At 46.9% G+C, this 12,058-nt stretch overlaps 1 protein-coding gene across 5 annotated transcripts in view; it reads left to right on the forward strand.

Moving 5' to 3' along the window:
- The window catches only part of Rab27a (RAB27A, member RAS oncogene family), a 50,557-nt gene that overhangs the window by 30,003 nt on the left and 8,496 nt on the right, over positions 1-12,058 (forward strand). For all 5 annotated transcript variants that reach the window (XM_021207299.2, XM_029543369.1, XM_029543370.1 and 2 more), the window contains exons 2-5: positions 497-671; positions 5,802-5,887; positions 7,903-8,006; positions 10,971-11,094. In XM_021207299.2, the coding sequence (XP_021062958.1) occupies positions 519-671; positions 5,802-5,887; positions 7,903-8,006; positions 10,971-11,094 (467 nt within the window). In that variant the 5' untranslated portion in view covers positions 497-518. The remainder of the gene's footprint in view (positions 1-496; positions 672-5,801; positions 5,888-7,902; positions 8,007-10,970; positions 11,095-12,058) is intronic.

The following is a 12,058-nucleotide window of genomic DNA, read 5'->3' on the forward strand; positions in this document are numbered from 1 at the left end:
TGAGTTCCAGGACAGCCAGGGCTACACAGAGAAACCCTGTCTCAAAAAAACAAAAACAAAAACAAACAAACAAAAAAAACAGAAATCACCAACAGACAGACAAAACCCCCAACAAAGCATGCAAACAAATACTTATTGAACAGAATATTGTTACTTTAATAATAGAAAATTTTAATATTTCCTTAATTAAAATTATATGTATGTATGTTTGTATGTATGTATGTATGTATGTGAGAGAGAGAGAGAGAGAGAGAGAGAGAGAGAGAGAGAGAGAGAGAACGAGAACACAGGCACACATGTGTGCTCACAGGCCATGGCATGCATGTATCAGCAGACAACCTTGTGTGTGGATTTGCTTCCCTCTACCTTTACGTGGGCTCCGGGAATAACTCAGGTCGTCAGCCTTGCATGGCGAGTGCTTTGACCACTGAGCCATCACACTGGCTCTAATTCTAGTATTTTCTGGTGGACTTTACTGTCTCTTTGTGTCTTACAGGTGAAGCACAGAGTCCTTCATCATGTCGGATGGAGATTATGATTACCTCATCAAGTTTTTGGCCTTGGGAGACTCTGGGGTAGGGAAGACCAGTGTACTGTACCAGTACACTGATGGGAAGTTCAACTCCAAATTCATCACCACAGTGGGCATTGATTTCAGGGAAAAGAGAGTGGTAAGTTCTGCACCCTTCATAAGAATCTAATCTGAGTCAACAAATTAACGGGACTTAAGAAGCCAAAGGTTGGGACCTAAAATTACAGTATACAAGAAAGTGGCTAGGTGTGGCATCCATGCCTTTAAACCCAGCATGCTGGAGGCAGTGGCAGGCAGATTCTGAGTTTGAGAGCAGCTAGGTCTGTATAGCAAACAAACAAACAAACAAACAACACGGGGGCTGTGCCTAGGACACTTCATAGAAAACCCTTTGGACACAATTAAAGTCATAATTACTTTTTTCTTTCTAAAACAACAACAACAACTTATTTTGGGGGCTGGAGAGATGGCTCAGAGGTTAAGAACACTGAATGTCCTTCCAGAGGTCCTGAGTTCAATTCCCACATGGTGGCTCACAACCATCTGTAATGGGATCTGATGCCCTCTTCTGGTGTGTCTGAAGACAGCTACAGTGTACTCATGTACATAAAATAAAGAGCCTTCAGCATGTGTATTCTGTCAGGGAAGCTGCACGGTCCCCAGCTTCTAAGATAGAACAAGTCAGACCCTTTAACCCACCATAGGCCCTTTCTACTATCAGCCGTATTTTTTTTTTTTTTTTTAGCACTTTAGGGCCTTTCTATGCAGCCCAGGCTAACCTTGAACTCTTGTGCCTCCCACCTCACACTCAGTTACAATCATGTGCCATCATACCCAGCAACCAGAGAATCTGACAGACACTCAGACTCACTGCGAGAGATGAGTGCCCTAAGAGATGCTCATGGTCACATAGCACATTACATCCTCAGTTTTCTGTCTCAGGGTTCAACCACATGGAGTCTCCCAGTGTTATATTGTGTGCTGTGTAGTTAAGTCTAGGATGATAGATTCGAGTTCCTGGCCCGTGTAGACTTTCAAGTTTCTGTCTGTCTGAGTCTTTGTCTTTCCATCCTTCCCTCTCTCTTTCCTGCTCCCTGGCCAATATGCAGACTTTTCCCTTGGTATTATTCTGACCAACACAGTTGCAATAATGTCGACCCACAGTGATTTTGGAAGTGTTTGTAGCAATAACCTCAACCTGCAGTGATTTTGGAAGTGTTTATAGGCTTTGGTGTCACACACTAGGGCTGACTGTGTGCACATGATTGTTTTTGCTAGTTACCTCTTGCCTTGTGACCCAGCTTGTTGCGTGCATGGAGTTCTGAGGGTTGAAGTCAGAGCCTTGTGCATGCTGGGTGTTCTGCCACAGAGGGGAACTCCAGCTCTTCCCTTTGGTCTAAAGCAGATTTGTTGATGTGTAATTCTCAACAAGTAAAATCGGGGGCTGGTGAGATGGCTCAGCGGGTAAGAGCACTGACTGCTCTTCTGAAGGTTCTGAGTTCAATTCCCAGCAACCACATGGTGGCTCACAACCACCCATAATGAGATCTGATGCCCTCTTCTGGTGCATCTGAAGTCAGCTACAGTGTACTTATGTATAATAATAAATAAATCTTTGGGCCGGAGCGAGCAGGGTTGACCAGGGCGAGTGGGGTCGACCAGAGCAAGCAGAAGTCCTAAAAACAATTCCCAACAACCACATGAAGGCTCACAACCATCTGTNCAGCTACAGTGTACTCATATACATAAAAATAAATAAATAAATCTTAAAAAAAAAAACAAGTAAAATCGGTCCATTTAAAGTGTAGAATTCAGCAGATTTTCTTTTTTTTCTTTCTTTCTTTCTTTTTTTTTTTCTGGTTTTTCGAGACAGGGATTCTCTGTATAGCCTTGGCTGTCCTGGAACTCACTCTGTAGACCAGGCTGACCTCGAACTCAGAAATCTGCCTGCCTCTGCCTCCCAAGTGCTGGGATTAAAGGCGTGTGCCACCACACCCGACTTGTTTTTTCTTTTGAGACAAGGTCTTACCATGTAGTTCTGGCTGTCCTGGAACTTGCTGTGTAGACCAGGGTGGTCTTGAACTCACAGAGATCCAAGTGTTGGAACTAAAAGTCTTCACCACCATGCCCAGCATGAACATTTTTATCATCACAGAAATAATCCCTGCTAATACCATTGCCTATCCCTCTTCCTTCCAGAGTTGCCTAATTCCGGATCTGCTGTATACACAAGGCCTTTTGTGTCTGTCTTCTTAGACTTAGCATGTCTCGAGGTTCAGCCGTATTGTAGCAAGTATCAGACAGAATCAACCACTTGTTGCGATCGCCTAACTTGCCAGCAAGAAAGATGCGCCACAACAGGGTCCTTCTGCAGACATTTTTAAACGGGTTTTATTGCTGAAGTGAAAAGACCCCGAGCCTGAAAACTGGTGCTGCTTAAATAGGCCCAAGAGGAATGTGTCACTCTATGATTGGTGCTCATTATATACCCTCATTTGCATGCTCCGGGCTTGAGCTGTGACTCATCATCTGTGCTGTTTGAGCATGTGCACAACAGTTGTCAGTTAGTTGTCAGTTAGTTGGCCGACGCCCTTTGGGCTCAGGTGCCATCTTATAATGGTGAATGTGGCTTCCCACAATTTTATTTTTATTATGTTTATGAGAGAGTGGGGTGGGTTGGGGTACCTGCAGAGGCCAGAAGAAGGCATTGGATTCCCTGGAGCTGGAGCTACGGTTACATTATGAATTGCCTGTTGTGGGCATCGGGAACTGAATTCAGGTCCTTTCCAAAAAGCGCCAGAGTGCTCTCAAGCACCGAGCCATCTCTCTAACGCTTGTATGCATCGATTTACAGCGGCAGATTAAGATTCCACTGTGCTAACATGCCAAATGCATCTGTTCAGTGCTGATGGGGATTTTCACTGTTTTCTGTTTTAGCTATGAAAACGATTCTTCTGTAACTATTCTGTTTTCCTGTGGCCTAGATTTCACTTTCATAGGTTTATCTTTACGAAATGAAGTCGGAGTTTATTAGGAAAAGGTTCGGACATAGATTTAAGCATGGGCACTAGGAGGGAGAAAAGATTAGTGCTGAGAAAAGAGGCAGCGACTTAGAGACACAGGTAGAGGGAGCCACTCTTTAGGGTCTTAACAATAAGTGGCCATTCCTGACTGGTGGCTTCTGAAGTCACACTGTTTCAAGGGCTTCTGAAAAACAAAACAAAACAACCCAAACCCTCCTATTTTTCTTCTTAGTAAGAAACTGTTGGGTAGTTCCCAAGGTGTACTGGTCAGGATTACAGGCCGATATACAAAACCACAGGCCACAAGGGTTGGAGGAATCTTTACTCCATGAGGTCACAAGGAACTTAAGACCTAAGTTTTGATCATAAGAAAAGTTCATAATCTTGTTTGTGAAGCTCTCTGGAAGCTATGGGTTTATAGTGGGAAGGAGTGATACTCACCTTAGGAGTTATATATGCTTAGTTAGACCTTAGTTATATATGCTTTTTTAACATTATTATTAGGAATGTTTGCATATGAAAGAAATATTTTCTCTATACAGCAAATCTTATTAATGATTGGATTTTATTCATTTGTTTTTCAAGACAGGGTTTCTCTGGGTAGCCCTAGTTGTCCTGAAGCTCACTCTGTAGACCAGGCTAGCCTCGAACTCACAGAAATCTGCCTGCCTCTGCCGCCTAAGTGCTAGAATTAAAGGCATGAACCACTACTGTCCACCCGTTTTTGTTTTGTTTTTGAGACAAGGTCTCTGTAGTCACAGCTGTCCTGGAACTCCGTCTGTAGCCCAGGCTGGCCTGGAACTCCGTCTGTAGCCCAGGCTGGCCTGCAACTCAGAGATTCACCTGCCTCTGCCTCCAAGTGCTGGGGTTAAAGGCAGACACCACCTTTGCCAGGCTATATATTTTTAAGTATATTTGGGGGGGGGGACAATGCTAGAGATTAGACATGTATTAGCCAAAATTGGCGTCACTGCCCCGGGAAGCCAGCTGTGTCTGTTAAATAACTACCGGGACGGCTGTTGACGAATTCGCCAGGTCTGGGGCTTTTCTCATGAACAAGCTCTGGGTGAGGACAAGCCTGGGAATGGAGCTCTTAGGGAGGCTTTCAGATAAGTCTTCAAACCTGCTCTGCAATGGCTGCCTGACCAGCTGAGACTCTCTAGGCTGTCGTGCTGGCCCATTTGCTGTTGCTTGTTTTGTCCTGTGGTATGTGGGTCCTGGGATCAGACCTGGAGCCTCGTGCGTAGTAAGGCGGTGCTGCCCCACTGAACTACTGAGCCACATCTCCAGCGTCAATCTCAATCTCTCTCTCTCTCAGCTTTCTTTTCTTTTTCTTTTTCTTTTTTTAAAGATTTTATTTATTTATTATATGTAAATACACTGTAGCCGTCTTCAGACATACCAGAAGAGGGCATCAGATCTCATTATGGATGGCCATCTTGCCAGTGCCCCCCCCCATAGGGTCTCACTGTGTAGCCCTAGCTGGCCTGGAACCTGCGTTTTAGCCCTGGCTTATCCCGCCCCCTGAGAGCTGGGACAGGAGTGCCCATGTATAAAGCCATTAGGTTTTGTATTTATGTAATTATTTGTTGTGTATGTGTGTGCACATGTGCTTTGGTTCATGCATAGAAGTCAGAAGACAATCTGTGGGAGTTGACTCTCTCCACCATGTAGGTCCTAGGGATTGAACCCAGCCTGCCCTTGAACTCATGGCAAGCATGTTGACCTGCTGAATCATCTCTCTGGTCTCCATAAAATCATTTCCAGGGAACTTTCTAAAGATAAGATAAGGAAAAGCCATAGAAAGTCAGTGATTTTTTTAAATAAAATAAATTATTTTTATTAATTTTGGTGTTTTGGAGTCAGGGACTTGTACATTCTTGGCCGGCCTCAAGTTCAATTTGATATATAGCTGAGAGTGACCTTTCTATCCTCTGTCTCACCTCTCCAGTGCTGGGATTGCAGGCATGCACCACCACGCCTGCTCTTACGGTACAGGGGATGGGTTCTGGAGCTTCGTGGATGCTAGGCAAGACTACCGACTGAGCTACACCCCCAGCTAGGTCTTAGTAGGAGGTGCCATTGCTCAAGTGTGGTTATCGCACCAAAGTCTAAGCCCGGTTCTATTAGGGACTCAATTCTCTTGAGAAGTCTAAATGCTTTGGGGTTTTGTGCTGAATCAAAAGTCAAGAAGAGCCCACTGGTCTCAGAATTTCCCTAGGCTTATTTTTGCTTTGCTGTTTTAGGTGTACAGAGCTAATGGGCCAGATGGAGCTGTGGGCCGAGGCCAGAGAATCCACCTGCAGTTATGGGACACGGCGGGGCAGGAGAGGTATGTCTCCCCAGTCTGTCCACACTGACCTGGGCAGGAGAGGTGTGTCTCCCCAGTCTGTCCACACTGACCTGGGCAGGCAAAGGCAGCCAACTGGCTCATCTGCACCTGGTAAGATGAGCTGCCAGATCTGTGTTGGCAGCCTGAGGTGATGGTGACAGGCACATTTTCTCCAAGGTCAAAGGAGATGTAAATCTTAAAAATTAACCCTTTGTACTTGGGACTCATTCTTTCTCCCGTTTCAGGCTCTAGCCTTCCCCCGACTGCCTTCTGTGCTCTGCTCACCGGTAAGGGGGTCCCAAGGCTGCTTGCTTTGTTCTTCTCTGTTGCTGAGGCCTGGTGGAACATCTGGTTGGGATGAATTAATCTGATTAGAGGTTACTTGACTGAAATAAACCACATGACACTTTGGTGCAAGGTTGCTTTCAGTGAGTTACAGTCTCTGGTTTATCTCAGTCTTCTGGAAGTGTGTGTGTGTGTGTGTGTGTGTGTGTGTGGTGTGCTCCTGTGGTTATGCATGCACACATGTGATGTGGGGGCCCAAGGTTGACATTAGGTCTCTTTTGTGATTGCTCTCCACCTTATTCATTGAAGCAGTGTGTCTCACCCCAGTCCAGTGCTCACACACACATAGCTGGTCCAGCTATGTAGCTTGTTCTGAGAATTCCCCATCTCAGCTTCTTCTGTGCTGGAGTTACAGGTGGTCTGCTGTGCCTACCTAACAGTTATGTGGGTTCCGGGGATCCAAACTCTGGTTCTTAAGCTTGTATGGGAAAATCTCCAAGTGTATATATAATGGTGAAGTGAAGAGATGTAACTGAACCTGTGCCCCTTACTCAGATCTGATCATTGCCATGTTATGGCCATTCTCATTTCATCTTTCCCCTTAAAACTTCTCCTTCCTCCCTTCCATATTACCTGGAGGGAAAATTTTAGATACCACATCCTGCCATCCATAGCTTTTTTGGTATGTATCTGTAAACAGTAAAGACTTTTTATGAGAGCATTGAATACAGTAATTGAGGAAAACCTACTATTTCTGACTAGCTGGTTACTGTTTGGCATTTCTTCTGTGGAGCCTGCCTGTTGGTTGTAGACTGGACATTTAGGCAAAGTGAGAAGGAACGGAGAGAAGAGAGGGACAACAGGTAAAGCCTGCAGAGGAAGCATACCATGACAGGTCCGCCCAGCACCATTCCCACCTCAGAGGTAGTGAAATGGTTGCCAGAGAGACTTCTACAGATCTGGAAGTGAGTTCTATTGACTTGTAGTGTCCTGAAACCTCCCCAGAAGGAGAAGACACATGGCTGACACTGTTGCTTTTGGCTGGGTGACCAAGAGTTGTCCAATGATTTCCTGGCTGAGATCTCCTGTGCAGCCGGTCAGTCTTCCATAACACATTCTGTTCACACGTGAATTTTGGGGAATGGTAAGCTCCTGTTTGAGAGGAATGGTTGATTTCGTTGGCATGGTTGATATAGCTTTGTAGAATGCCGAGGGGGTCAGTGGCAGCTTTACAGATCAGGAGTGGGACCGTGACTTGGTTGTTAAGTTTCAGGACCCTGGACAAGCAGCTGAGGTGCCTATTTAACATATCAAAGTGGACCTGGCCTCCAGGTTCTCCCTTAGTCCCTGCCTGTTACAGGATTTTGCCGGTATACCCCACCCTCTACCCTGAACTCTCCTACCCTGAGCTGGGCCGCCCTTCTTCCAGAAGCTCTTCCCCATATAATCCAGACCTGGGTCAGCCGCTCCTCCTTAGCTCCTCCTTTTGTACCTTTGGCTACCTGGCAGCTGTACTCGGTTCCTCTCTCTCTCCCCCTCCCCCTCTCCCCACACCGCTCAGGGTCATGGTCACCCTAGCCCTCCCAGATGTGTCTGCTGCTGGCTATGCTCACCCACAAATCCATAACAAACTTTCTCCTCCGCCACACTTGGAGCAGTCCTGTCCTGTCCTTTTCTTTTTATTTACTTATGTTTCATTCGTTAGTGACCAGCTGTTTTCTGTGCCCTAGGTTTCGTAGCTTGACCACTGCCTTCTTCAGGGACGCTATGGGTTTCCTGCTTCTGTTCGACCTGACAAATGAGCAAAGTTTCCTCAATGTCCGAAACTGGATAAGTACGTGTGGTTTCCCCAGCCCTGCCCTGCTCCCGGGCCTGCTCTGCACTGCCGTGTTACGACATGTCCACGCTGTGGCTGCCATGTTATGTGTTCTGCTGGCAACAGCTCAGTGCCTAGGCTGCTAAGAATAAGCCCTGAAGCTTAGGGCCTCAGATGACAGGCAACCTTTGCTCCCTGGAGCTGCCTTCTCTCTGCTGGGGATCCTTCCTCATCCGCATGGGAAGGGATGAGAAGAGCCTAAGGGTGAGACCATCCATTGCAGGAGCCTGATCAGAGAGCCGAGTCCTCTGAGCCCACATGACTAGAACTGGCTTGACGTAAAGAAAGAGCTTCCATGAAAATTTCCATGATAATCTTAGCCAGACTATTTCCCCTCTTGCTGATGACTGTGGTTTTATTTTTATTTTAAAGATTTATTTCTTTATGAATTCTGGTACACTGTCCCTATCTTCAGACACATCAGAAGAGGGCATCAGATCCCATTACAGATGGTTGTGAGCCACCCTGTGGTTGCTGGGAATTGAACTCGGGACCCCTGGAAGAGCAGTGAGTCCTCTTAACTGCTGAGCCATCTCTCCAGTCCTCATTTTATTTTATTGTTTGAACACATATCCAGTCTTCACTGGGTCTCACCTTGAGGTGCTGTGGTTTTGATGTCTAGGTGCATTCTTCTTCTTTAGAGAATAATTTCAGATAACAAAGTAATCAGTAGTTACTTCGTAATTTTCATGCAAAAAAATTAGAGATGAGAATAACAACACCATTCAGGTATGGTGGTGCACTCCTTCAATCCCAGCACTTGGGAGGCTGAGGCAGGTGGATCTCTGAGCTCGAGGTCAGCCTACTCTACAAAGGGAGGACAGCCAGCCAGGGCTACGCGGAGAAATGTAAATGTTGTCTGGACACCTCCCCCACGACACACACACACATGTGCGCGTGCACACACACACAGAAAGAGAGAGAACAGTAACATCTCTTACACTCACCAACACAGACATTATGAACTGTTACTAATTCTTGGCTTATTAACTGAGTGCTTATATGCATCTGAGTCTCCTGGGGGCAGTTCCCTACAGCCATGTTCTTGGTCAGTAGCTGTTGGTCAGGACCTAGAATTTGCATTTCCAATAAGTTCGGGGTGGGGGTGGGGGTGGGGTTGCTGAGGCTGCTAGCCCACACCCCCTTACCCAGAGAGTCTCTGAATCAGTTAATCTTGGCCCTGGGAAGTAAGTGCTGTCTTGTTCATTTGTAGATCAGGATGCTAAGGTAGTAACTTCCCCCTCAAGACAAGGGTGTACAGAGGGTTGGGTAGTGGATGAGGAGAACACACAGCCAGCAATTGATAGAGCCAAGCCTCTAACACTAGGAGATGTTCGTAACCATGGTGGGGACGTTGGAGGTTCTGGGAGAGCGCAGAGGGGACCAGGAGAGGAGAGGATGGAGCAGATCTTGAAGGAAGTTGTGTCTGGGCATTAAAGAACATGGGAACTGCACATTAACAGCCTAGGGTAGAAGAGGCCTGCCGCAGTGTACAGGAAACAGGGCATAGTTAGTTAGATCTTGCCTGGGCAGGTCTTGTGACCCAAGCTGTCTCCTGAACGCAAAGAACAAGATCCTGAAATTCAGGCCTGTGTTATTTAAGGCCTGGGGAGACTTCCTCCTCCTTCACCTTCCCTTGATAAGATATGTTTGACCTGGTGAGGAGGAACTGAAGTGTCAACACTCCTGGCTGATAGGGACAAAGCACACATGGAGCCACGTGCTCGGAGACCACTGATTGCAAAACTTCAGATGCTTCTATTTCTGGCGTTTTGAGGAGAAAGAAGTTGGGTTTATGTTCCTCCTTTGGAAGATGGAACTATTTAGCCCCCTGGAGCTCCTTTTCTTTCCTTTTTTTTTTTTTTTTTTTTCAAGACAGGGTTTCTCTGTGTAGCCCTGGCTGTCCTGGAACTCACTTTGTAGACGAGGCTGGCCTCGAACTCAGAAATCGCCTGCCTCTACCTCTCGAGTGCTGGGATTAAAGGCGTGCGCCACCATGCCCGACTCTTTTCTTTCCTTTTAAGAGAGAGTTCATTTTTATGATTTTTACAAAAATCTTGTGTCTGTGTGGGTATGCACCTGTGAGTGCAGGGGCCTGGGAGGCCAGCGCAGCTGGTGTTAATGAGCCACTTAGGTGACCAGTGGGAATAGAATCCGGGTCCTCTGGAAGTCCTCTGGAAGCAGTACCTGCTCTTAACCACTGAGCCATCTCTCCAGCCCCTCTTTTGCTTTTCATAGTTAAGACTCGCTAAAGGGTTCTAGAGGAACGGTTCCGAAAGTTACAGAATATGAATTGTGGTTTCCCCTGGTCTTGGTGACACTTGTTTACTATTTATTCTCCATCTTCTTTCACCATCAAACTGCAGTTTTTCTTTGTTTGTATAAGACAAGATCTCACTATGTAGTCCCGGCTATTTCTGAACTCAGAGTTTCTTTGCCTCAGCTTCTGGGTTTACTGGGCGTTTACTGGAGAGTACTGGGATTACAGGCATGCACCATCACACCCTGCGGCGGAGGCGGCTGATGCTGCTGCTGCTCCTCCTCCTCCTCCTCCTCTTTCTGCAAATGGCAGTTTATAAAGGGAAAGGGGGACCCCAGTTAGGAAGAGTTGGCTCCTTTTGATTGGACATGTTAATTAGGTGAGCCAAAAGGGGCTTTTTGAATCCTGGACTTCTATACTTTGATAGCTGGACCTCAGTGGGTCAGCCTCAGGAGAAGGAAGCAGCCCGATAAGGGACTAGAGCTTGGTGGCCAGTTTCAGGAATGTAATCTGTGGTTCACCAAGGCAGAGGGAAGGTATTCTACCAGCTCTTTACTTCTGTGTACTCATTTGAGGTTTTTAGAAGCACCTTTGCATGGATACTTCTATTGATCACGTGCTTATGTTATGACTCACGTATAACCAACTTTCCCGTGCCTTAGGCCAGCTACAGATGCACGCGTACTGTGAGAACCCAGATATAGTGTTGTGTGGGAATAAGAGTGACCTGGAAGACCAGAGGGCCGTGAAGGAGGAGGAAGCCAGGGAACTTGCGGAGAAATACGGGTGAGTGTTCCTGTGGTGGGGTCCAGAGGAAACAAGCATTAGCCAGCGAGTGACTGAAAAGAGAAAAGAGTGAACTCAGTGTCAAACCCTCAGATTTCATCATCACAGCGGGAGTTATAGAGCAAAGGGGGGCTGGGGTGGCCTCTGCTGTCTCCGCCCCCTCTTGGCAGGTTCTTAGATTTTGCAGGAAGGGAGCTTTGAGTGCAACCATACTGACTGTAGTGTCTTCTGCCCAACATGCAAAGAGAAGGCTTGTTTTGTTTTTCAAGACAGGGTTTCTCTGTGTAGCCCTGGCTGTCCTGGAACTTGTTCTGTAGACCAGGCTGGCCTCGAACTCACAGATCTTCCTGCCTCCACCTCTCCAGTGCTGGGATTAAAAGGTGTACTCGACCACCACCTGGCTAATAAAAGACTCTTGGAGTAAGGAAATCCTCTGTGTTTGGCAAGGAAATTTCAAAACCACTTTACATGCCATTGCAGAATTCTGGCAGTTGAGGCGGCCTTTTGCGTATCTATCACAGAGCAGGCGCTGACTTTGACGGGAGGGGGTGTAGCTGCCCTTGGCTTTAAGCTGGTTTTGACTGGAGGGCCAGAAAATGCTGTCTTTCTCCTCAAGCTCTTGGAGCGGGCTCATGGAGGCACCGCCGGGCTTGCACATGAAAGGAGACGGTGACAGACAGCTGCTTTACTTGACTCCTGTCCCTCCAGGTGGGCAGGCGTGGGATTTCTGGGAAAGGAAAAGAGAAATACAAGTGAGAAAATGTACAAAGTGGGCAGGGCACAACTTTGTGCCTCTAGCAGCTCCCACTACACCTGAGGTGGTGTGTTTATAAAATGATAAACGGGGGGGGGGGATATGTTTTATGGATGTGTGGTGAGGTATGGGGGAAAGGGACATCTCAGCAGGCCCATGCTGAGGCCTCCCTTCCTCCGGAGGGACCAGCCACATAATGGTATAGTATAG

This window comes from Mus pahari, chromosome 10 (genome assembly GCF_900095145.1).
Source record: "Mus pahari chromosome 10, PAHARI_EIJ_v1.1, whole genome shotgun sequence".
Classification (NCBI taxonomy): Eukaryota; Metazoa; Chordata; class Mammalia; order Rodentia; family Muridae; genus Mus; species Mus pahari.